Source organism: Platalea leucorodia (assembly GCF_965183815.1).
Source record: "Platalea leucorodia genome assembly, chromosome: 3".
Classification (NCBI taxonomy): domain Eukaryota; kingdom Metazoa; phylum Chordata; class Aves; order Pelecaniformes; family Threskiornithidae; genus Platalea; species Platalea leucorodia.
This window is the reverse complement of record NC_138825.1, coordinates 11,408,632-11,435,449: the sequence shown is the minus strand read 5'-3', so window position 1 is coordinate 11,435,449 and position 26,818 is coordinate 11,408,632. Positions and strand designations below refer to the sequence as shown.

The 26,818-nt window shown below is 42.6% G+C and overlaps 1 protein-coding gene across 1 annotated transcript; it reads left to right on the top strand.

Annotated features, from left to right (window-relative positions):
- Positions 1 to 221: 221 nt before the first annotated feature.
- Positions 222 to 26,512, top strand: UGP2 (UDP-glucose pyrophosphorylase 2). The gene is made up of 10 exons (XM_082306523.1): positions 222 to 429; positions 6,102 to 6,229; positions 6,782 to 6,889; positions 19,377 to 19,562; positions 21,013 to 21,146; positions 21,800 to 22,097; positions 23,198 to 23,395; positions 23,585 to 23,827; positions 24,302 to 24,406; positions 25,397 to 26,512. The coding sequence occupies exons 1-10, from the start codon at positions 411 to 413 to the stop codon at positions 25,502 to 25,504; spliced, it is 1,527 nt and encodes a 508-aa protein (XP_082162649.1). The 5' UTR covers positions 222 to 410; the 3' UTR covers positions 25,505 to 26,512.
- The last annotated feature ends 306 nt before the right edge of the window (positions 26,513 to 26,818 follow it).

Genomic DNA, 26,818 nt, shown 5'->3' with positions numbered 1-26,818 from the left:
CCGGGAGCGGGGAGGAGCCGTGCGGGGAGCCCCGGGGAGGCGGGCGGCCCAGCCCGGCGGGGAGGGGAGGGAGAGGAGGGGAGGGCTGGGGGTGGCGAAACCCGGGGCGCGGCGGGTCCGCCTCTTTCATTGATGAAATTTAAATTCCTCGGGGTTCGCCTCCCGCCCGCCGGCCCGGGAGGGACTGCTCGGCTGAGGGGCCAGCGCGGCGGGCGGGCTGCTCCCAGCGGGGCCGGGGCCGCCGTCTCTCCCGCCTCCCCGCCGCGCAGCTGCTCGACCGCCGGCGGCCAGGCTCCGCAGGGGCGCGGGGCGGCAGCCGGCCCTCCCGGCCTTGGGGCGGAGGAAAAACCCACCCCCCAGTTCAGTCTGTATTTATCAGAGCGGAGTATTTATTTTATTAAAGAGCGAAAATGTCGTCTTTTGCGAAAGGTAAGCTGATGTGCTTTGTAATTTTTTTTTTTTTTGACTCTTCGGCTGTGTATCCATAGATCTCTGCTTTTTTTCTTCCTTCTCTCCTTTCCAGCAGCCCGGTGGAGCGCAGGCAGCGGTAGGTCTAGCAGCCCCATCGGCAGCCGAGTTGTGATGTGCGAGGGCTTCCTCAAAGCCACATTCGTTCTTTGGCAGCGGGGCCTCCGCCGGTTCTGCTCTGCTCCGCTCTGCTCTGCCCGGTTCGCCTGCCTCAGTGGATGCGCGGCTCTCCCGTGCGGTTGTAGCGGCAGGGCTCCTACCCACGGCTGATGCACAGGCGGGATCTGGAGTATGCAGGGGGATCTTGCAAGCACAGATCTCCCCTCTCCACTAAGTGGTCTGTTAAAGTTGGGGGAGAAGGAGCACAGAGGTCGAGCGTCTACACTTTTTTTTCATAGGCTTGAGTGTATTTTGGCATTTTCTGATCCCGATAGGCTCCAGCGCTCTCCTTTACGCTGCCTGTGTAAGCGTGTGCGTACGTGGTCTGAGTTTCAGATTCCTTTATTGCGAAACAGGGAGCCAGCCCACAAGAGGTCATTTCAGGAAGAAAAATTACTTTGGTGCATTGCTGTGGCAGTTTTCTTTCCCTCCTTTCCGATATTCCTAATGGCGCGTGTGTGCTTTTTGTGATGAAATCCATGCCTGTAGGTTTCCTTAATATAAACCCACGCAGACCTATCAACAAATGTAACGCTGTCTGTAGAAAGACCATGAGTAGGTCTTTTCCTATATGAACTTGGATGTTGCAGGAAACCGAGGGCCTTCCCAGGCTTTGGGAAATTGCTGTCGCTCACCCAGTGGATGTCTAGGACTGTGCAACACTTGCTCTGTAAATGCATCAACTGTCTGCAAATGTCCTGTGGCACCTGGGCAACATGCAGAGAGCTGAAGGGGGGAAGTGTTCCCAGCCACGTTGCTCAACCGGCCGCTCTGAAAGTTATCAGGATAAGCCCCTTGCTGTGAAATACGTTGTGAAAATACATTCTGAATTGTTCTTTTTAAACAGAATTGGCTTATCTCAGCCCACTGCTGAAGGTAGCCATCTTGCAGGCAGGTGATATTATTTATGAAACTGAAAGCTGGAGAAACTTCTGTAAAGATCATAACCAGTTTTTAAAATATGACCAAGGATTTGACAATCCTAAGAGCTTTTTTTTTAAAAAAAGTATCCACCATTCAAGTGCTCTTTTATCAAGCCAATAGTACTAAAACATGTTGCCAATGTCAAGTGATATTTTTAGCATGAGGATCAGCTGCTAGACTGAGAAATCCAGCTGTGTCTGACCGTAACACCTAAACTCTTGGTGTGCGCAGCTGGCAAGAACGGCTTCCTAGGTTGCAGCCTTCTGAGTTAGCTCAGGCTAACCTGCTCATCCGTTAAGGAGAGAGAGCGAGCGAGCGTGTAGGTTCACTTCACGTATGCTTCAGTCCAACAGGCATTGACAAATTTTGCCTCTAGTAGTAGGAAAAGAAAAATGTTTGTAAAGGCTGAGTGGGTATGTTCAGTTCTAAAAATCGAATTAATATTTATTAGCATTGTGCATTATAGCGTGGGTATTTAAAGAGACTTTTATCCTCGTCAGGGATAAAAATTGCCTTGAACTTTCAGCAGAGTTGGTGGAAGGTAAGGCATTCACTCTGTACCCTCAGCACAGAGTTCAAGGATAGGGCATTTAAAGTTCAGCTGCGGGTTTTTACTTACTGACCACCCTTCTTGATTTTTATGCAAATAGTCTGGCTCCAAGGAGACCTAAATAATTTTCTGCTGCAGGTCTTTTTGCGTGCTTACTTGGATTGCAAAAGTAATTACAATTCATAACCCTCAGCCCAAAGATCCCCAATTTTTTCATGAGAGGGCGGACTTCTTGCTTGACTTGTCCCGTGACTCCCTCCTGTGCTGGGTGCTTGTATACCGAGTACCAAGGCAGTGAAGTTTTCTTCTGAGTGAATTAATGAACAAAACTAATCAATCTTAATGCATTCTTCACTTTTTAACGTAGGATAAGGGGAGGGACAGCAGAAAGGAAATACATGCGCACGCCTAAGTAAGGGGTCACCACTGTTCTGTACTTGTGCAGTTTTCCTGAGGACATCTGGCCCTTATTTTGTTTCTGATAGTGTACGAAGACCTCCTTTTTATTAGTTTGATCTGATTTGTCATATTTTGTTTTTTCATATATCAGTTATAAAGGTATGTATCGTAAACCTGCAAATACTCTGCCATGTGCTGTAGTTCATGCTGTGAGGGCAGGCAGCAGGTTAGCAGTGAGAGCAGAGCACAAAAGCGTGCTAGAAATAACAGTGGGGGCCAGAGGGTTTGAGTGAAACCCTCCACATGTTAGACACCACCTTGAACTTGATTAAAGAACTCTCCTTCCTCTGCTACTTGAGGAAGCACTTTCTACTGAAGATGTTAAAATTAGATATCCTGGGTGGTGATTTTTGCAAAACCCAGTGTTTTCTGAAGCCTCAACTATTTAGTCATGCTCTTCTCTTCTGTTCTGTGCTAATATCCTCTGTGAGCCGGTCCCCCGAGGGTCTTCCACTACCTTATCCCACCCTTTTCTTCCTTCAGATGAGTGTTCAAGAATACTGATCCCATAAAAGTGGGCTTGTGCTGAAATCTGAGGCACTGGTTGTGAAATAGCTTGGAAGAGGCATTTCTTTTTAAAAATAATTTGGGAGTTTATGGCTGCATGTACTCTTGGAAATCTCTTCCTGCAATTATCCAACACCCCTGCCTCCCGTCTGATTTTTAGATGCACAATAACTACTTTTCATTATAGCCTTAGGAAATTTTACTTGCTGTAGGAAATAACTGCTTTCAGATATGCAGTTTCACTGGCCTTTCTACTGCCTCATTGCTGCTAGGGTGAAAAGGGAAATAAACCTTCACCCGGCCTGTTAAATTTAACAGGAGCTCATGTTAAAGTACTGCAGTTGTCTTCCTGCTAGCAGTAGGCTGGGGTGCATAAATACCAGCTTCGTCCCCAGAACTGAGGGGCAGCGACACAGGAACAATTAGCGCCGAGTTCGTTTATGTTTGGAGCGGATGGACCGATGCTGCTGTTGTGATCTTGCTTTGGGGAGCCTTTAGAGAGTACCATAGGTCCCCACCCAGTTCAAATCCTGGTGGACATCTCTTAAGATAAATGGTTAAAAGCCTCTGCCTTGCAGTGGCACGTTAAAGGCAGAAAAGCTTTGAGTTGCTATTTCTCTTGGCTGCTTAGTTACAGTATTCAAATTCTCACGTATGCAGAATAGATACTTTTCCTGCACCAGGCAAGCGCATGTTTTTATGGACTCCAGCCATGTCCTTCCTCTCTCTTTCCCCAAAATAATAGTGATAATAGTACTAATAGCACTAATAATGCTCTCCCCAAGCAACCGTGCCCTGGCGTGTTGAATCTGGATGAGACTGAGTGGTTGCAGTAGTTGTTAAATGGTCAACGTAAAGCCTAAATATTCTCTGTTGGCAATGAAGGGCGCAGCCATTGGCGCTGGTAGCTTTGGTGGCCTGGTTTTCGGTGAGAAATGTGCCATTAGCTGGCTGGCCTGCGTGCTTGACACGTGGTGTTTGGAAAAAGCAACAGGTTTGCTTTGCTTCTCTGTGAGGACGTTGGTGATCAAATACCTTTAGCATTTGTTTGTTAAGTTGTGGAGAATTTATAGTGCTATAAAAAACCCCAACAAACTAGGACGTTATCGTGCATTTACTTTTATGATGGCTTTTTTCTTTTGATTTGTTTGTGATGTTAGTTATTCTCTAAATGCTTTTATCTGGTAGATACAAGTATTTTGGCTAATACGAGCAAACAAGAGTTTGCTACTTAGATGGCAGCCTTGGGGAAGCTGCTAGCTGGCTCTGCCTTACTTAGCCCCAGTGTGTTTAACGGCACCGGTGACGGTCTCTGAATACTTGATATTTGCAGAGTTTCTTCTGAGATGTGTTGCGTCATATTGGGAGGTTCACATGTTTTACGGGCTGATGAACTGTGAGAAATGGCCACTGCTCTTGGCTGTAACAGAAGTCCTGTATTACAACATGTTGCAGGGAGGATTACAAACAGCTGAAAGTATCTCCTCGCAGTTGTTTCTCTGGAAGTTTAAACAGTGTTTCAGTACGCATCAACCCAAAATGTGTGAATGAAAAGACAGTTACTTGCAGCAGTTTGGTTTGAAAGTATTAAGCTGGTATAGACTTCCTCGTTCTGTAGGAGGAGGTGCTTCCTAATGAAGAGCTGTCTGTGTTTTTACATATTTGACCTGGAAAAATACACCTAACAGGCTTTCAACTATTATCTGTTTTTACTACTGAATGAAGCATTTGATTAAAAAAAGAACCTATTGTTCATTGTACTACTCATCTTGAGCTGGCGTTTCCCCTGTGTTGCACCACACACAGTATGTGCACTGCAGCACTTGTCTGTCTCTCTTTTTTTTTTTTTTTTTTTTTTTTCTTTCCCCTCCCCTACCTGCAAAACAATGCAGTCAGGAAAATGGCTTCTGTGGGCTTCAAAGCAAGGATTAGATACTGTCACTGAGTCTGAGGCTGTGGAATACTTTGCTTAAAAAAATAAAATAAAACCAAAACTGTATTAAAATGAACTGCCTCTGGCTTTCTTAGACATTCTCAATAGAATAGCCTTTTAATTCATGTTCTAAATAAATAAACTTTAAACACAGGTTCCTCTTCTAACCATATTTTCTGGCAGTATCACTCTGTTCACTTGCAAAGTTTCCTCCAGTCCCTTTTTGCACTAGTATTCGGGGTGTTTCTAAAATCCAGCTATATTTGGCAATACATCGCTCTCCGTGTTACAGAGAACTGATTACTTAAGGGATTTGGCAGAAATTAAATTAACTGAGGTCTTTAGAGAACATACTCAGAATGTCTTTTGAGAACGCGCTTGCTTCAAATGCTTTCTGTTGGAAAATAAAGTCACGTTATCTCCCGTTTCTTTCTGTGATGTGGACTTTACTGTATAGAACATTTGTGTGTTTACTCTTTTTCACAATTATGGAGCTTATCACTTTCAAAAGCAAAACAAATGCTTAAGTGATAGACAGACTAATTTTCTAGGTTGCTTAGTAACTGAAATGCATGCTGTAGTGTGAAAATACTCAAAAAGTAAGGGAATATTTACTGGAACAAACAAGATCGTGTGAAAGGGCACTGTATAAATAATTAAAGCATATGTTTTTATTTGCTTGTGCGAACAGAAGGATACCCTTGGTCACAATGTTCTACATAAAAGAATTATTTTAGTGAAAAGCTTTTTCATGCTTTTACTTGTTAAAGCATGTTGATGCGGTAGGATGTGAATTCTTTGGCTCTCTAGCAAGGAAGTGTACCGCTGTGGATTTTTGGACACCTCTTGAGATGGATCATTGGTCTTTTGGGACTTTTTTGAGTTTTGAGAGGAGAGTTGTTGTTCTGTGGCCCCAATCTAAGGTCTGTTCTCCAAGTTACTAATAACAAAACCTTTAGATTCCTGGAGTGCTAGCACAGTAATAAAATGAGACTAGATTATGTGAGTTTATTAATTTTTAAAAGAAAATTGAAGACTATTTGTAGTTTAAGTTAGTTTTCTTCTTTTTCCTTTAACCCATGTTTTTTATTTTTATTTAAGATTTCAGCAAAGCGATGTCTCAAGCTGGCACTTCACAGTTTCAGGAAGTCATTCGACAAGAGCTGGAATATTCCATGAAAGTAGAACTTGATAAGATACTTGCGACCGCACCTTCAAATGAGCTAGAGGTAAGGAGCATGACGTGGGCGCAGCTCAAAGCATGAGAAATTAGATGCAGGAAATTGAGGCAAATTTTATACAGGGAGACAAGTCACAGAATACCACGATCCTTATTTTTAGGACATGCCCTGATCCTCTGTGGAAGAGTAGCCTGGATACAATGTCAGTAGGAGACTTTCAGTTCCATATATATGGGGTGACAGAGTTGTTATTAAGTTTTTAATCATCTTTAGTTATTAAAGGTTCTATGTAATCTTTAATGGATTACAGAAAGGGAAGGTAAAGCTGTTATCCTAAAGATTGGGCCAGATTCTAATGATTATGATTTTGACTAAAGACTTGTCTTTTAGGTATCCGAGCTGGTTTTCTACCTTGAGTTTTAGTGGAAATGAGGTTTTGGTACCTTTTAGAATTTTACTTAAATTTTAGCATGTCTCTACTTCAGTGCTGATAAAATGACTCTTGTGAATAGGTTGTACTTCAAATTTGTAGAAATGCTGCTGTAATTGAATAGGTATGCATTAAATACCAGCATTAACTAATGCATTTCTTCTTTGTAGCACACTAAAAAGGACCTGGAAGGATTTAAGAAGCTATTTCATAGATTCCTACAAGAAAAGGGACCATCTGTGGACTGGGGGAAGATTCAGAGACCTCCAGAAGATTCTGTAAGTTGCGATGAAGTGACAGCATGTAGGGAACATAAAACTGGTAATTGCCATTTGGACCAAATGACGTAGTCACCCATAGAATGGATATAACTGCTATGCTTCTGTAAAATCATGTAGGACAACACTTTGGGTTCTAACTGAAAAAAAAATTATTTATTGACATATGTTGTATGTGTTCCTGAACATCAGGTCCTGCTTGACATACGTATCAAGTTCTTTGGTGTCATTTTGTTAGCTGTTCTTTGAGCAGGGGAACAAAATGGGACAGATGCCATCGTACCATTTGGTACCTTCTCTGGAGTAAATGGTAACTTGTGTTAGAGGGGAAGTAGGTAGGACCCTTGTTGATGCCCCTTCCCTCCTGCCCGTGAAAGAAGGTTGTGCCTCTCAGATGAGACTGTTCCCAGCAATCCATTCTGCTAAATAATTTGAAAGGGACATATGGCAAGTGGGCTGGGTTATATAGCTCATTTAGCAACTTCTGGAATCTACAGCGGCTCAGTAAAAGAGAGGAATCTGAAGCAAGTAGTTGACTGTGGGGGTTTTTTGAGTGCAATTTCCTAATGTCAGCTATGTTGTTATAACTTATAACCTGCCACTTGAGCTGCTGCTGAAAAAGCACTAAATATTTTTTTCAGCACTGCTTAGTACTGAAATAAACACTTCCTATTAAACCTAACCTCATTTTATTGATTCATCTGCGGCCCTAGGCTGTCTTTTGACTCTTGCATAACTAACGGTGTAGTTGTGCTACAAATTCTTGCTTTTCCCAGTGTAGTGATCTTGGCATATTGCGGGACTTCTGTATCCTCACACATTTGTGGTTTCTCTTAGTCTCTCTGTGGTGATTCAATCGAGGCTCTGTTTCCAGCTGAAAGGCAGGCTGTCCACTTACTTCCAGAACAGATGCAGTGCCACTCTCTAAAGCGTTGGAAGAATGATGCTGTTTTAGAGCAAGTCTAGGGTTTTTCCAAGGTTGAGTGTTTTCTTTTAACTTCAAAAACATGTGATGTCTCTCTCTCTTTTGTACTGTAACATTGAATGAAGCGTTGCTTTGGGGAGAAAAATCCACCTTCAATGAAGAGGCCAAGGTGAGAAACTGGACTTCTAGATAGCATGACTTACAAGGAAAGCTGAAGAAAAGAGGGTTGCTTTTAGTCTAGAGGGAGTGAGACTCTGGGGAGTGATAAGTCTTTTAAATATGTAAAAAGGTAGTTGCAACAATGACAGGAATAAACTGTTCTCTGTGTCAAGATAAGGCCTAGGATTAAATGACAGCAATTTGATGCAAGTGAATGGGTTGCTTTGTGGCGAGGGAGAGCTATTGTCTACTTTTAAAGTTTTGCACACCTTCAGCGGAAAAACTTTGCAAGTTCTGTAAAGGACTGAAAATTACCAGGTAGGACATTGGGAGCAAATGTCAAAACAGGAGGGTTATGATAAGACACTGAAATAGACTGATGGGAGATTCCCAAGCAAGGCAAGCCCTTTAAAAAAGGAAGTTAGACAAAGATCTAACTTAAGGTCACAGAGGGCTGAAAGGAGGGTGAGATTAGAAAGAATATCTCTCTTCTTCCTTATGGCCTGCACTGGCTTATTCTCATCTGTGTCCCTTAGCTGCGTAGCAACTTTTGACCGAAAAGAAAAAACAACCAAACCCAAAATGGTAAGACTCCTGCAAAATCAGGTCACTTCGGCTTAGGTGAGGTGCATACATGATCTTGGAGGAAATTTTGCTTCCTAGCACAAACTCCAAATCAAATAATCATACTTGATAAATGTCACAGGAGAAAGCTAGGGAAAAATACCTGCAAACAAACATCCTTCCATCTCTCCTTCACTTCATAATAAATATCTCTTGCTTTAGGATTCCTGGGATAAGATGATAATTAGAAACTTCCTGATCTGACAGGAGGCGGCTTGAGCGCTCTCAAAAACTGAGAGCAAACTTAATGTTCTTGAGTGTTTCTTCTTTTCTTCTGCTCCCCCCCCTCCCCCCCCCCCCCCCCCCCCCCCCGCCCCGGACTATGAGTTCCATTTTCCTGCCAACCTCAAACCCTGCTTGTATTTATCCCGCCGCCACCACCTTTTTAATATGTCAATCATGTAGGGGACATACCGTGGAAAGTGAAAGGTGTCTTACATGAAACCCTTTTCAACTGACCTGCAGTATAACTTCTCCCAAATTATTCTTTGCTGAGGGGTATAAGTTGTGGAATTATGAGATAAAAATTGATTTTTTTCAAGACCAGAATTCCAGAATTATCAGTGTAACTAGTATAGGTAAGAACAGTAGGAGCTTTTAGAAGAGGTAAAGAGTGACAATTGTAGAAGGGCTTCAGAATAAAGACTGCAGTACTGAGTTCTTTGGGACAGGTGTCCGTCTGTGAATATATGTAGATTTTCTCTGAGTGCTTTTATTCAGCTCTGGTTGAGTTTTTTTCTTCTCTTAGCTATAAAACCTCATAGTGTGCTCTCCGGGTCCTGTTAGAACAGCACAGAGGATGGTACACACAAGACTTGTTTTGAAAGTTGGTTCGTAATCTTGCGAGTGATGTATAATTGCCTGTTCGGACAACCTTGTTTTATGAGGTGGTGGGGTGCTCAGCTGCTTTTGAGAATCTTGCCCTACACGTATCATGGCCTAGAAGGCAATGACCTGCTCTCCCCAATGTGAATTTATTTGCCTGTGATTCTTTTGGAGAATTGGTTTGCTGCTTCATCAGTCCAAAGCACTGAGAATTCTGGCATGTGTAACCTTTAGCTGATACCTAGTAGAGATCAAAGTATGTGTTTAGGTGTATGTGTGTGTGTGTGTGTGTGTATATATATATGTGTATATATATATGTGTATATATATATATATACACACACATACAGACATACACATGTGTGTATCTATAAAAAAAAGGCACCCAAAAATGTGCCAAAGTGTGGAGTTGTTGGTTTTTTTGTTTGTTTATTTCTAACAGCTTGAAGTTCATGAATAGTTTATTGTATTTATAGGCTTTGTCTTTTAGTTTTCTATTTTACGTAAGCTACTTCTGGCTTTCAGATTAGGTTGGAAAGGTGTTTCAGGCTTTTGCCCAATGTCATGGGACTGTGCTATGCAGGAACAGAATTTCTGATCAGACTTCCATGGGTCATCGTAATGTGTTATCCATTGTACTTGTTCTTTGAATGTAGCTTTCTGTTCTTTCCTGAAGCATGTACTGACAAGTAAAGGCTCCTGTCAGTAAATTGAAAGAGAAATGATTGTCTTGTAATATTCCTCCATTTTTCTCTGCAATGGGAGATTTCATCCCTGACCTCCATGTTTTTACCGATGGGCAAGCAAATTGTAAGCTCCAGACAAATGATAACAGAAGAGTGAATCCATTTCACACTGTATTGGTAAACTTCTGACTTGTTTTTTCCTTCCAGATGCTTTGCTTCCATGTGTCCAAAGGCTTACAGTGATAGCTGGCATAGTTAGGACCCATTACTGTTACAGTCTTCAGAGAAGAAAGTGTACTTAGAGTGCTCGTTAACAAGGAGAGGAGGTAAAGAATGTGGACATGGCCAGTGTAATTTAATCCTGTTGATGTAGATTGCAGTGATCTGTTTGTTTGAGTTGGAAGCAATAGCAAAGTCCTGCTGGGAGGCCTCTGAGGGAACTGCAGTGATCAAGTTAACCTGAGAGCAGTGATGCAAAACCTCATCTAGGATGTAAAGAGAGCACCCGAAGCAATGTGAGTGTGAAAGGAGCTTGCCTACTAAAGGTTTTGTTTCCCCGGTGGTTGGATTCTTGTCTGCAGCTCAAGTTGTCATCTCAGTGAACCATATCATGAAGGAAAAGAAAGAATGTCATGCTCTTATTCAAAAGCAAAATCTTTTCCTAATCTTCAACTCTGAAAGCAGGTTTTAAGGGTTCACTTGGTGCTATTTTTAAACTGTCCCTTGGTGCTGAGTAAATATTTCCTTGTTGTTCTGTAAGTACATATTGACTAATATCAGTGTATTCTTTTCCAGTCTACCCATGATGACAGCTCTGATACTCATTTTGTCCGTCTCTGGACAAACTCTTCCAAACTTCCTTGCAGTAGGAGTATGCTGAAATCCGTTAGTCTAACTCCTAACGTTGCCTCATGCAAACTGTTCTGGAAATCACTTCTGTGACATTGTCTGCAAAACCAAAAGAAGATATATCATCTTAGAACAATCCCGAACCACAGTGTTGAGACATGTCTCAAATGAGTAACACTGTAGTCATGCATCTGTAAGCCATCTCATTCTGGCCCGTTTTTGTTCCTGAAGTATTTCCCCATCAGCACACACTTGTCAAGTCCACTGTTCCAAACCCTTAGAGCAAGAATTGATTTTTATTACTGTGGAGCACTTCTTAGGCTTGTGTGTACGCTCATAGGTGATGAGGTAGTTCTGCATATTAGAGCCTACACATGACTGGAACTGCTAGATGATAGCACTGGCATCTGGCATTCCTGATGCTTCAAGGATCCTGCTTGAATTTGAGTTCTTGACATTTGTTATTCTCTGAATTAAAGACCCTTCAAGATCCAGGGCTTCATTGCCAAGTTGTCATTTCCAATGCCTATGCCAAAAGAAACTGAAATATTCAGTGAGGCTAAGTTTTATAAATTTTGTGTTGTAGCTGATGCAACATCCAATGAACTAAATCCTTGATGGAGGGCCTGGATGGAACCGTTAACTTCATCAGGCTTTTACTCTGCGCTGCGTAAGCTAGTTGCAGACATGATAGTGAAGGCATAGAAGGGTAGTTGGCATTTTAGCAAAAGCAAATGATTTTGAGGCAGTCTAGCCCTGAACTGAGTGGCAGACTTTCTTCTTTTTGGAGAGCTATATTGTGAGCGATGCAAGAAGAACGTAGTGAGACTTGAAAGTTGAAATCATTTTTTTGGCTGTTCAGACAGCGTCTGAACGTTGTGGGTGTGACTTGCATCCCACCCAGCTAAAGCTCAAACCTAAATGTTTTAAATCCATTTGCAATCTAATACAGAGCGGTATTGACCTTAGGGTGGATGGGAAGCGATGGCAGGGAGTAAGGATCTAGTCACATTTCCCTCCCAAACTGTACCCAACACCAAGTATAAATTGCTCTAGTTCTTGTTGGGTAGTGAATCGTTAGTTAAGCTTTCTGATGTACCTTCAGTACATTAAAATCAGTGTTTATCATCTCTTTGTTAATGAGAAGAAGGGTTGTTTTTAAGGGTGTCTACCCAACATAAACACAATCTTTGTTGTTGACGAAACACAGTGAGATTCTGCTTTTTGCACACTTCTGTTCCTGAAAGTTCTAGGAACTTTAGAATGAAGTTCCTGCATGTACGCTCTGAAATGGCAGCACTGTGTGGGTTTTTTGAGAGCAATCTTGGGCTGACAGCGTGAAGCTACCCTGACCCTTGAGTAACTCATTTCAGTATTGACCTTTGGGAGGTAAGGGTCTGTGGGTGCGGGGATTGTAAGGATCAGCGTAGTTACAGAGTAAAAAAAGTGCTTAGTAGTTTGGGCAACAGTCTCTTTAGGTAAGAACTGAGGGAATGGGTGCATGTGTGTTAATTCTTCTCAGTGTCTGCTCGGATATCTGCCATCAGTTCCTATGTTCATGACCCCTTGTGCTGTATAACTGTCCCTGCCTTTCTGACAAACCCATGCTGGTAACTTTCAGGATCTTTTACCTTTGGTAGTTTGTTCAGATGCATCCTGCAACACTGAAACGCTGTATCCATGTCCTGCCTCTCTCATTTATTCTGCATGTTTCCTTTTGAAAATACAGCAGAATAAATGAACTGTGGATAGAATAAACTAACTATGAACAGATGGTATTCCTGAACGGATATGCATTTGGAATAAGAGAGGGATTGCACTAGATCAAAAAGCTCCAGTTCTGTTTGATTTTTGCATATTAACCTTCTGCAAAGCTGCTTATATCAAAGATCCTTGCATAGTATCTAGAAGATTGCTAAAGGTTTTTCTTTGTATGTAATCTTTTTTTTTAATGGAAAGGAAGGGTAAAATGAAGGAAAGGGATGCATGAGATGCAAAGGACTTTGAGTTCTCCTGCATGAAAATCATTTTCCGTCAAGCTTATAGAATGTGCCTCAGTTATTCTTGTCTGGCACGGCTATAGCTGTTGTAAGGTAGTGCTTAAGGTCTAAATTCTCTTTGTGAGAGCTTGGCATGACTGGTGAAAATGGTGCGGTTTCCAGTTGGAACTGGAATAGTCCAGTTTTTTGTATCCTTCCTTTCTCCATCCTCCCCCAGCTTCCACTTACCGATAATCTCACATGAAAAATGTCCGGTTCTGTTAAAGGTTCCTTTGACTTGTTCTATCCCCTGGATCTGCAATGAGTAGATGACCAGATCTGACATGCAAACCTGTTGCTACAGCTCAGCTTGAAGCTGTGGTTTTGATCCAGGTGTTACTGGCCTCCATGACCTTCAGATTCTCTCTCTCTCGCACCTGCTTAATTCCTTATAGCCTCAGAAAACATTCAGGGCAGTGAGTGTTTGTGGCAGCGTGATGCCAATGCAGCAACCGTCCTGCTCTGGACCGCCTGAAGCAGTGATCTGCGGGAACAGATGAAGTCATCTCATTTGCCACGCAGTCCTGTTAGGGATTGCTGAAGTCTTCACACAGAAAGTGTGTTGGATGCTGTTTTAATAGCTGACTTTCTGATAGGGCAGCAGCACTGCCTGCACCTAGCTTCGGTATGGGTTATTTCAGTCGTGCTGATGTGCTCTGTTGCATGAACAGAGACATCTGGGGATGCTAAGGCATCGCTGATGCAAAACCAGTCTAGCGTGTGCCTCTTTTTGGTTGCAGAACTGCTTGCTGATAACTAATTGCTAGAGCTGTTGTTGCTGCTGTCATTGTGCAGTGTTTTGCTTAGGTCAGTTGCCTCTGTTTTATGGAGGGCATGCCATGCGGGAACTTTGGGTTTATTGGTGACAAGCACCATAAACCTCCAGTGTTTCATGATATTTTCAGGTCAGCTGTAGCTGACTGGCAATCCCTTGAGATAGAGTTATGTGAGTGATAAGGTTTTTATTTGTTTGTTGTGAAGATTGCCATACAAGCTTCCCTTTGAGTAGACTTCATCACCCGGCCTTTTTGTCCAACTAAGGAAAGGTACTGTGTGTATAATCTGTTTTCCCACTTCCTCATACCTGAAGCAGCTGACTTTTCTAGTCCTTATTTACTGTCATCTCTGAATATTTTTAGGAGAGCCTTCTCTAGCTCATAGAGTATGCTTGTGTGTGTACACACAGCACATGCGTATATGATAGGCCCTGTATGTATATCTTCTGTTTGTTGTCTTCCCCCCCGCAATATTAGTCTTATAGTTCTCTGCATCTCACTTCCTGGAAGAAATTAGCTTCTCAGCTAAGTTAAAGCAACTCTGCAGACTTGAAAGCTTTCTCTGTCTTAATTTAGCTGAATAACTATTGCCAGTCATAAGTTTCCTGATGAAGGGCTCTAGTGTTCCTCTGTAACATAAAGTGCTTGTGTGGGCAATCTGAAACGGTCCTTTTTGAGATCGGTAGATGTGAGTATTTAGGAAGTGGCTTTGACACGATGTTTATCTACGTTGCCATGGCTGCCCCAACTTAGTAACCTTCTTATCCTGGTATTCTTTCAACAGTTGTTTATGCATGTGGCAGAATTTTATGTTGGAAACCAGGACAGATGCAAGTGACAAGTATTAGTAGCTTAGTAACCTTTGGATGATGTGAACACAACTCAGGGCCATGGAGAGCAAGCTCCACTTGCAGGGGAGGAAGAACAGTATTTGAGAATGCCTAGGGAAATGTAGGCTCACTAAACGGAGAAGAGCTGGGAGGGATATTTCCTTCAGACCTCACAGGTGGATAGGTCCAGTCTCTCACCTTACAGCTAGTCTTCCTTATTAAGCTGCTGTTGTTGATCTGACTTTTCCAGTCGCCCACCTCCCACCACTTTTGGTGTGGGGGAAGGAAGAGTACAAGCCCTGTAGAAATAGTGCAACCATTAGTAGGTTGGGCCTGCTTTCATTCCTCTTCACCCCTTTAAGCAGCAGGAGACATCAAGGCCGATGTGTTGCGCATCTTTGATGTGGTGAACATGCAACTTCAAAAACCAGCAAATCAACAGCTACTCGTTTGTTTCAAGACATTTTACATCTTCCCCATGTAACATTACAACTTCATGTAAGTGCAGATGTTGCTGTTTATTTACCAAAAGTCTGAGTGCAGTTAAACTTTTTAAAAATATTTTGTGGGTTGTTTAGACTTTACAAATGAATTCTCTGTGTTAAAAGAGGCACAACAGATTGCTGCCTAAATGCCCAAACAAACTCGTTTTGTAGATCTTCTAGGATGCTGAGCTCCCAACTTTACAGGCACAAACCCAAATAAAAAAAAAAAAATAAATCTGTTAAGACCATTGCCTCAGAGAGACCTAAGGGCAGATGCTGCTGGAGGAGCTTGTGGTTAGGAACCGGTGCCTGCTCCCCAGGGTGCAGCACTGTGGCGCAGGGCAGAGCACACTTGGCATGGGGCAGACCCTGGTGTAGGGTCAGATCCCACCACGGCCCTCCCGGGAGCTGCTGCCAGGCTGCTCCCTTCCAGGCAGGCTAGGCATTTGGGCTGCACTGTGATGGGGCTTCTTTCCCAGGGCTCAGTCACACTTGAACTGTTCTGGTGCCACATTTGGCTGCTCCCAATTTTGCTTATCCTGGCTTACGCATCTTTTAAACCTTTGCTGAAGTAGGACTGTGGAGATGCTTCCAAAATGCTGCTGTTAAATTTAAAATGTGGAGAGGAATGTTTTGATAAGATGTAGTGGTTTTACGTTTGTGTTACTGGGCATCACTGTTATCTTCTGCAAAGTCTCATGCCTGAGCAAGGTGGTAGAGTTTTGTACTGGAAAACTGGCAGTTCACTTGGTGTTTTATTTCCTGATATTTCAGGTCTGGTTTAGGGTCTTTTGCCCCCCCTGCCCTGGGACCCCATTCATTTCTAGCTGTCACCTTATCTTCCACCTTCTTCCCTCTTATCAACCTCAGCTGTCTCTTTCCTTACTTATTTCAACCTTCTGTCATCTTTGGATGACGCAATTGAGCGGAATTTATAACCTGGAGGCAGGAAGCTGCGCCAGGGTTTGGGGTAGAAAAGGGAGAGCGGAAAAAGGCTGCAGTTGGCCAGAGATCGTAACCAGTAAATCCGAGGGAGAGAAAAAGGCAAGGCAAAAATGGATGAGTATTTCCCTTCCGATCACAATATTTCATACCCTGCCTGTGTTACTTGGAGTAATACACGGCACAATCCTGTTATCTCTAGGCACTATGTGACTAATTGTGAAGATGCGTTTGTGATTAGAACAGCTGTTTAATTTCTTGATACTGCCAGATAAAGAACCTTTTTGCCTAAAATGAATGCTGTCACACCCTCACATGAGAAGGCTGGAATGGGAAGACTTTACCATATTGCTTCCCTAGCAAAGTGGTCCAATTAAGATACCTTCCAGTAACATATTTGGTCTATAATAGGAATTTGCATAAATTATTCATAACGAGTTGTGAAGTTATCAGTTAAGCCACGCATTTAAAGCTGTCAGCCTTTTTAATGAAACTATCTTGGAGAGCTGTTTTTAACCAGCTGGTTAACAAGGAAGGAGCCTGTTTTTCATTCTCAGTTCAAGGTAGCAGAAATCCAGAGCCATCATTTTGATTTAGTATACTTTTTCCATGGGCCACTTGAGTAATGCATTATCGTCTTAAGTGTTGTGGTTTATTTCATAATCTTATGATACAGTGTCGAAACTGAGACACTGTCAAACTGCTGGGACCCCCCCGAAACCTTGTTTGAAAACCTTCTGTCTTAGATGTGTGAATCAAATTGTGGTGACGTAAGTAAATTTCTAGGGATCAAAGTTCTGGTTGTCCGAAGGTTAGCGTTCAAGTTAAAGCCTTGGCTGGCAAGTTTCCACTCCCTTGTCCTTTATTGATCCATGCATACTGACAAATCTGTGTGCTGGTCAATGACTAAAATGGCATGTTGTTTCTATGGCTAGCATTCTCTGCAGATTAAATGGGAAATAGCATGCCAACATCACCTGCTTTGTTTAATCAGTTAATTTATTTCTCTAAGGAGGACTTATTAGCAGATGACTACAGCAGTGATTGTGTTACTGCTTGATGCCTGAGCCATGATAACTCCACTTTTACCTTCCAGCCCGCTGAAAGCATCAAATAAAAACTGATTAACTACCATGTCTGCGACTGTGACTTAGCTGGAAAGTGGTAGCTTAAATGAGTAAAATTTTCCTTTTCATTCTTACTCTTACAAGCTAAATTGTTTTTATCTTGAATGTGACGATAACTTTACACTTAGGATAGTCTGTGCATTACTCCTAAAGCTCCTTACCTGCATATGCTGTCTCAGGGGTTTTTGGCATAGGGAACCTCTACTGCTTTTGAAACATGGAGAAGTACAGTTAAGTCTGAACTTGGTAGGCAGGAATGCAAGAACTTGGTTAAGAGCGTGTAGATGGAAACATTTCTATCTTTAATGTGTTGGTTAAATCTTAGTATAGGGTCATGAGCGACTCTGGATGTTACCTTTTCTCCTGCGCACAGTGTAGTCTGGAGGTACCTGTATTCCCAATACCTGCCAGAAACAAGCAGCAAAGTTCCTGGCATTTGTGCAGAATGTAGCTTTAAAAATTGCATTAAAAGAAAGTAATTACTAGGCTTACTCATCAAGCCTCATTATTTTAGTTGCATATCTTTGTTTTGATGGGTACATATCACAAAACTATCGAAATTTGTCTTGTTCCCCAGTAACACTGCCCACTGAGCCAAAAATTAAGTCACAACATTGACATATATTTTTAATGTTTAACAGCTAGAGTGTTTCAACAAGGAATCTGGTGCTATTCTTATATTTAATGTTTTCATATTAGTTAAAAATATTTTAGTGAGAAAGCAGGGCTTTCAAGTTAGGTTACTCGCTTGCTTTTTTGGAGTACGTATCTTATGCATTGGGAAATCTTTCTAAATGGAATGAGTTTAAGCAGTTGCATCGAGATGTTCCTCCTGGACCAGTTTCCATTGTTTGAGTAATGAGAGTTTAGTTAGTCATTATACTGTGACTTATCTTATCTTCAAATACATACCATAAGCTTTCCAGATCCTGCGTAAGGCAGAATTTCCCTAATGTGAGGGATCTGCTCTAATCTGCTGCCTGTGGCGTACTGGAATGCTGGAATTGCACAAACTCTCCTCTCTGCCCCCACACACCCGAGTAAGAAATACGACTCTTGTTCCAGTGCAATGTGAATTAACATTTGAACCCCAGCCTGACTTTGCCCAAAGCAAACACCGTTCTGAAAACTACTCTGTATGTATTTGCTTTTGGAAATCAGGTGTGGATATCACAAACCGCTTATCGGAACTACAATCATTTTCTTGCTGCTAGAATACACGCGGCACTGAAACACTAAGGCTTTTCTTCAAAAGAAAATCTCTAGAAGGGCAGCCTTAAAGGAGAATTGTATTGATTTTGCTCTAACAGTTTTGGCGTGGTACTTGTTGCATTGTTACCTTTATTTCTTTGACTTAAGTGCTTTGGATTAGGAGACAAGCAATGCCTAATGCAAGGCACGCTGTTATTGCAAGCCCGATTTTGCTCTCCATCGCTAGCCCCAAATGTAGCCCATACCCTGTTTTTAAACCTGTAGGATATAGCTGTCAGCAAGGTAGAAGACTTTCTGCAAGGTATAATGTGAGCTGGATGAACACATCCTGAAAATAGCAGGATAAGAACTAGGAACTTTCTTCCACTTTGTAGCACACTATTGGGAGAGATGAATTACTATATTGGACTAGTAGGTGGAATAAAAATTGGTTTAAACTGAGTCAGAGAACCAACCTTTTGCCAAGAATGTTGTCTCTGACAACCTCAGAGCAAAGTACCAAAAAAAAGTCTGCTATTAAGCTGCTCAAGGAAGAAAAGTTTTATGTCCTGCATGCAGAGCCTGTGTTCTTAAATTGTGGTCTGGCTGAAGGGGGATGTCGTACTGGGGAAGTGAGTTAGAGGGCTCACAAGGACACCCCCTCTCCTCCTGCAAGGCAAGAGGAGGGTGGTAAGTGGCATAACTGGCCTGACTTCTTCCTTACTATTAAGTTTCCTCTACCTGGAAGAGCAGACAGAGACTTTTTTTTCATCTGGATGAAGCTGATTGTGACTACTGTCGCAAAGTCTATAGAACTTCTCAAGAAAAGAGGTTATTGTAGTAACAGATGGGGTTGGTTGTGTTGTAACATCAGGTTGTTGTAGACTCATTTTGCAAATGTTCTTTAGTATCATAAATCATATAAACAAGTGTGGTCATTGTTGCCAAATTTTAAGTTTTGAAAGGTTTTAGGAGAAAGCGATGTCCTTCCAAATATCTGATTGCTGTTTTGTTTGGTTGTTTTTACAGATCCAGCCCTATGAGAAGATAAAGGCCAGAGGACTGCCCGATAACATTGCTTCTGTCTTGAACAAGCTGGTGGTTGTGAAACTAAATGGCGGCTTGGGCACAAGCATGGGCTGTAAAGGCCCAAAAAGTCTTATCGGCGTGCGGAACGAGAACACCTTCTTGGATCTGACAGTTCAGCAGATTGAGGTAACTTTTGATGGACTTTTCTTTCTACATTGGAGGGAGCAAGACACACTGAGCTTCTCCTGTGTGACCCTTTTAGAGACATCACAGTGGAGGCTTGCCAAAGGGAAGAGGAGAGGGAAATGAGGTCTTGTCACAGTGCTAGTGGTGGAGAACTGCTTCGGAAAGAGGAGGGATGAAAGGGACGGAGCCATCGGCAACTGACCTCTGTCCACTCCACACATCTTAGCACAAGCGTAATTCAGTGTGTGCACACCAACCCAGACAATGGTGATTGTGTCCAGAAACACAAGCAATCCAGTTGTAGAGCTGGCCTGGCATGGCTAACTCCTGGGCTTGTTTCCGACTCCTCCAGGTGCAAGTTTAAGTTTAGCTTTTTAAAAGCTTTTTTTATGTGCATTAGAACAGAGCTCTTCACAGCAGCTCCCAGTTCCTTGTCGAATTAAAACTCATGCTGGAAGCGATTGCTGGCATTTCCCTCTGAAGAAAGAAAAGTAAAAGAAAATAACAGCTGCTGGTGTTGAGAGAGGACATTTCAGCTTATGTTTTTAGTGCAGAATATTCCTCTTACAGCAGATAATTAAGATGGTCATTAGAGTAGGAAATTGGGTGTGCCTGTTCCGTGGTTTCTGGAGCTCCAACAATTTTTGCCTCAGCAGGGTGTTTGTGTGGAGAGACTCTCCCATGTGTGTTAGACAGTTCTATAGCAGATTTAAATTTATATCCAGCTAATGCAGTCCTAATCCTTTGGTGTTGCGGGCGCTTTCTCAAAAGGGTCATTGTGGAAGTCTCCGACTCCACCAGAGGGTAATGATCCCAGACACTCCCCAGCAGACAAGGGCCATCTGCAAATACGTGATACAAAGCTTAAAAACTCATTGAAGTATCTTTTTTTTTTTCTGCGCACTCTGTTTTTGGTGGAATGCTGTCAAGTTTTCTGATTTTTGCCTTTGCTGTGCACATGGACATGCTCTTGTGTACCTCAGCTCCGTTCTACGGATTCCCAAATGATTAACATGGTGACATTTCATTCCTATTGTCCGTCTCAGCCTGCCAAGAAGGCTCAAAAGTGCTTACTGTGCAGAGAAGGTTTTGAAAGTCCACCCTGACAGACTTTAATAATTTGAGGGAAAACATGCCTTTTGTAATCAACGGTAGCCTAAAATTTAAAATAATAAATTTGTGGTGTCATGCTTTTCAAATTTTAAATCTCGATGCAGATTTAAAAACAAAGATTAATTATACATTATTTAATGCGGGCCTTATCTTTGCTAACAAGGATTTGGTTTTCTTTACCTGATTTATTATCCTTTCTGTCAGCATAGGCGCATCTCTCTATCATCTCATGCGTTTATTATTTCCAGTCTGTTTTATCTCTTTCTCCCAAAATCTTAGGTGTCAGGAGTTAAAGCTAATAATACATGCTGAATTTACCGTTTCTTTCCCATCTCAGCATTTAAACAAATCCTACAACACCGATGTTCCTCTTGTTCTCATGAATTCCTTCAACACGGATGATGACACAAAGAAAATCTTGCAGAAATACAGTCACAGCCGTGTGAAGATATATACTTTTAATCAAAGCAGGTATGAAAAAACTTCTCCACTTAGGGTGAAAGGAAAAACTAGCTCCATATTCCAAGTGGTGTGGGTTTTTAGTTTGAGATGCTGAGGTAGCAATAGTGTCTTCTCTTCCCATGTTCAGTCTCTATTTTGGGCCTTTTTGAAAGACTGAAGGGTGTTAAGCAGAGGCAAAGGCAATGTATTAAAATGAGGGAGAGGGGTATGCGGGGGACACAGTTTCTAAGAAATATAGGAATAATGGTGTACTGGATGCTGGTCACTTGATTCCTGAATTTGCTTTTAGGGTACCTGGGCTCTGCAGGGAGACAGAACAGGGCTTCCTTATCAAGAACAAACTCTAATCTCAAGTGGCTGATGATGTCGGAGGCGTGCTTGGCATGCTCTGAACCTGCGCGGCAGAGGAAAGCTGTTTTACAGCATGGTTGGAGAACTGTGGCTTTAAAGCCTTGAATCAGAGATTGCATTCTGCAGCTTCTCAGTGATAGCTCAGTATTTGGATGGGTCTTTCAATTCGGAGTACTTGCACTAACCTAGAAAGCATCTCTTCAAAAGCTGTATGAAAAGCCCGTGTAGTTGCACCTTTACTATTGTATTTTGTTTTTCTTTGTGCTAGTCCGACATTGGTGAGAACTTAACAACACCCGTTGTCTTCCCAGGTATCCTAGAATTAACAAGGAAACTCTGCTGCCAATAGCCAAGGATGTATCTTACTCAGGAGAGAATACGGAGTGCTGGTATCCCCCAGGCCATGGAGATATCTACGCCAGTTTCTATAACTCTGGTCTGCTGGATAACCTTATCGGAGAGGGGAAGGAATATATTTTTGTATCCAATATAGATAACTTGGGTGCCACTGTGGACCTTTACATTCTTAATCATCTTATGAACCCACCCAATGGAAAACGCTGTGAATTTGTCATGGAAGTCACCAACAAAACCAGGGCGGATGTGAAGGTAAAGGGAAATAGTTGTGCAAGTCTGTCCGGATGCCTGGCATGTTGGTGAAAATCTCAGCCTCTTGGCTCTTCTGTATGCATGAATTCAGACATACATCAAATCTTCTTATAGCTATTTCAGGCACCATTTAACACATCAGCTGTGATCTAATTTGAGATGCACAAAATCAGCAAGTTTATGAAGTTCTAATTCACGGACCAAATTGGATCTAGGTTCTGGGCAACAGCAGGCAAGGACAGCCCGGACTTGACTGATGACTGAAAACGCAAGTGGTTTCTGCAGGGTGCAGGTCACAACCTCCATACCTTCTCCAAACTGTCACTTACCCGGGGGAGGAGCTCGGGGATGGTAAAAGTAGAGCACTGAGGGGCGGGATACAGCAGTTGTATCTCTCCTGACTGAAAACTGCCTAAGCTCCTTACCCAGCTGCCAAGGTGTGCGTTGCACAACTCAGCTTGGCGTGGCTGCCAGTCTGCTCCCGCCCCAACTACCCGACTTCGTGCAAAGTCCAGGTTTGACAACTTGTCAGATGTTTATGACCTGTATCAAATACTTCTGGCATGCAGTAATTTGTCCCATAACTGTACTTTGCCACTGTTCTTTTAAATATGAGGATGGGGAGGAAATGAGATCTTCTCTGTATTCATTAGATATTAAGAAAGCTCTGACTTAGTCCTATAAAGCCACAGAAATGCGCTGTAAGAATACAGTTCAGGTTACTGAAGTACCACTTGTTTCTCCAGTAAGTGCCCCAAATACAGAACTATTAGCTTTAATTTAGATTTTGCTCTGTAATCTAGCAGAGTACTGCTGAAGGTGATTTTTGACAACAGCAGCAATTGCAAAAGATTCTCAACAACTTTCCTGACAAGAATTAACGGCCTTGGAATGCTGAAACATGATCGTTTGACAGTTCTGACTGTACTTTAAACATACTCTATAATTAGTAACCTGGTAGCTGAACACAAGCAACATGTTTTCACTGAGGTTCAACTTTAAATGCCAACAAAACAGTGCATCTGTTTGTTTGGGGCGCAGGAAGGGTTTCTCTGGCGTCTCAGGAACAGGACGTAAAACTTCTTCTTTGACCCTTGCAGGGTGGCACGCTTACGCAATACGAAAACAAGCTGCGGCTGGTGGAGATAGCTCAGGTCCCAAAAGCACATGTGGATGAATTCAAGTCCGTGTCAAAATTCAAAATATTCAATACCAACAATTTGTGGATCGCTCTGTCTGCGATTAAAAGGCTGCAAGAGAAGAACGCTATTGACATGGAGATCATTGTTAACCCAAAGGTAATCAGCTAGGAAGGTTTTAGAGGAAACGGACGCAAGAGAACTGTTCGTTTCTAGGTAACTAAACAGACTGCTGCCTTCGAAAGGGAGCCAGTCTGTTGGTGAACGCAGAGCTCTGACTTATGCTCGTCTCTAGTTTTGAGTGCAGTTACCTGCTGCTCGTCTTTTACGTTGAGTTTTCTCTTCCAGACTCTGGATGGAGGCTTGAATGTTATCCAGTTGGAGACTGCAGTCGGTGCTGCTATTAAGAGTTTTGAGAACTCTCTGGGGATAAACGTACCTCGTAGTCGTTTTCTGCCTGTTAAGACCACATCAGATCTCTTGCTTGTGATGTCTAATTTGTATAGCCTTAATGCTGGATCTCTGACGATGAGCGAGAAGCGTGAATTTCCAACAGTGCCTCTTGTCAAACTGGGAAGTTCTTTCACAAAGGTAAACTCCTATAATTATACTTTGTTTTTCTCTCTTTGAACAAAAATACAGTCCCTAGCAATAAGTAAGTTAGTTAAAAGGGAGGTTTACTTTACCTACCTCTGCCCAGCTGGGCATTCCTTTTTGCTCTTTGTAAAGAATTGTTAGGCTGGTAGGATACAAACTATTTAACGCGTGCATAATGACATACTGCTGTTTGGTGCTCCTTTACCCCGTCAGTCGAGGAAGCGGAAGGGTGAATTGGGTTGTGTGTGTTCTCTAGAGTTTGTCCAGCTTCGGTGGGATACTGCCCTCCCTGCTTCTCATAGTTAGCTCCGACTGAAATGACAATGCTGTGTCGCTTTCCAAGTAGCAGCTTCTGTTATATCAGATGTAGATTCCAGAAAGATCCCTGACAGGAGTTTTCAGGAAGCTCCCACGCTTGTCATCCACAGATGGATTTAAACGGTCTCTATTCTTTCCTCTCTCCAAAAGGTTCAAGATTACCTGCGGAGGTTTGAAAGTATTCCAGATATGCTGGAGCTGGATCATCTTACGGTTTCAGGTGATGTTACGTTTGGGAAGAATGTTTCATTAAAGGTGAGTGTGTAATGGGGATGCTCCTGCAATAAACATGACTGCTCTCTGCTCCTTGGTAACCGATCCTGCCCAAGTCAGTGCCTGTACGCCCAGTCCAGGGAAGCACAATTCCTAGGAATTAACCAGCCCAAGGACCGTGGAGGCCAAGACTGAAGAGTGGCCCTTATGAATGAGTGCGGGGTGTTACCAGTATAGCTGCTTCTCTGTATAGTCCCAGGGAGAGCGGAGGCTTGTCTGTGAACCTTGAAAACACCACTGACCTCCTGTCTCTGCGTTCAAAACAGCGCTTGCGTCTTTGTTCTTTAGCTCTATGTGGCACGTACCGCCCCACCTCCGGAGCTGGCTTTATAGCCACAGGCCCCTTTTTCTCAGTTTGGGGTTCTTGATTTAGTAGTAAACATTGGAGCTGAGCAAGTTAGTTTATCATCATTTCTCTTGGCATCTGGCCAACCCTAGCAGAACGTTGTCACAGTCCCTGACAGTCTAGGCCAGCTCAGCTGCTGCCACAGGTCGGTGCAAGGTGGGGCTGCAACAACCAGCACTTGGACGGGCGTAGGCTACTCTCAGGCTGCACGCTCGCACGTGTGTGGCTGTTCCCAGCTCTTTCTGTGTATCAGCATCTGCCTTATAGCCGTAACGGTGAGCTGTGGCGAGACGTACTGATGTGGGTCGCTTTTTTTGCACCTTAAAGCAAGCAGACGTGATAAAAACGCTTATAGCAAGCATGTATCTTCAAAGAAGGCATCAGCTCTGCTTGTAAGCTGATCGTATCTAGGATGCTGGTAATCACGGTGTTGCCAATATTGCTTGTTAAGAATCTCCGTTGGGGCAGGAGGGGGGAAGATGTCTATGCAGGAACAATCAACTAAACGCATCCAGGACGCGGCTGTGCTACAGCTGACACTTCACTGGTCCTCCAAGCAACCCTACTTGAAATCATTCCAAGTCAACAAAGTTTCTCATCATTTGTTTTCTCTTCTGCAAATCCAGGGAACAGTTATCATCATCGCAAATCACGGCGACAGAATTGACATCCCAGCTGGAGCTCTACTAGAGAACAAAATCGTATCTGGCAATCTTCGGATCCTGGACCACTGAGTCAGCAAAAGGGCACGGTCGGTTCTGTACGACCGCTGTGCTAAACCAGCCTCGTAATGGAAGAACCTTTTAAACATTAGAAATACAAATACACAGAGGGCCTACACTTTGTCATCTTCACAGTACCCTGCAGTATTAATTTAAAATTAATTTCTCTTGCTTATCTTTTTAAGCAGACACATAGCGCAATGGATGTGCGTAAGTAATGCTTCAGTCCTACAAGAGATTCTGTAACTCAGTTAATATAATCTTGAAGTGCAATACTGTTTGTCTTGAGGTAAGATGGACAGATCTTCTTTGATAAGACGTTAAGAGGCTTGCCTCTAACAGTTAGTAGTTTTGAATTGCTTGTAACTGCAGAAATAAAGCTGTGAAGCAATACATGTGGGACAACATGGTTAACTACTCATGTGACTTTTTAGGAAGTATAAGTGGCAGGCACAGTTGAAAACCAAAAGTTTCACTACTGCTAAATGGGCCGTTAAAACCCCCGTATTTCACGTGCTCACAGCCATCCCAACCTATAGCCCTCTTTAACCCCCCAGGCTACATGTGGGACATCCTATCCCCGTTGTACGTCGGGATACTGGGGTAAGGCTGTCAATACCTCCGTTTCTGTATCGTGAGAGAGGGAATCGTTGATGCTCCAAACTCACCCAAAGAATCGAATACTTGAGAAAAATGCCTCGGTATCCACGTGTGGTGTTTGCTTTTTCACATCCCATTTAAGACTGGAACTCCTGTTAATATCGTAATCCTTGATCTGCTCTCTTTTTTTTCAATAAATGGATCATGTTGACTACACCCATGTTCATACTGTCACAGCCATGTATGTTAATTTATCTTCTCCTGAGTCATTTCTAAATTTGTACAGGAACTGAAATCCCTGTCCTGATGACTATTGATTTCTTAATGTCTCCCTTGTATTTACATGCAGACAACTTTTTATTTTATAAGCTTAGTATAACACTGGTATATATCATTAAAGAAGTTGGTCTGTAAAAACAACTGTGGATTTTATAGCTTTATTTTGACTGACAATTAATGACATCTGTTATGCTAACAGATCAGCATGCCTGTCTGAAGAAACCATAGGCACACACACACTGTAGACCATTCTGTCGCACATAATCGTCACAGGGTTAGGCACTCGGACTATGGTTAGGTAGAGAGGTGTGAGGTGAAATACACAGGCACTTTTACTAAGTTACTGGCAGCATCCAGTCTTAAAAGGTAGTATTAAAAACTCTTAAATAAATTAATTTCAGTTGCCCCTTCCTTAATGGTGCAACCTTTTATAAGCAGCCTAAAAAC

Excerpts from the sequence above, each read along its gene's own strand:
- UGP2 (XM_082306523.1), top strand. Across the intron at positions 22,098-23,197 it reads AAACCAGGGCGGATGTGAAG|GGTGGCACGCTTACGCAATA; the intron begins GTAAAGGGAAAT and ends TGACCCTTGCAG. Across the intron at positions 23,828-24,301 it reads TGGGAAGTTCTTTCACAAAG|GTTCAAGATTACCTGCGGAG; the intron begins GTAAACTCCTAT and ends TCTCTCCAAAAG.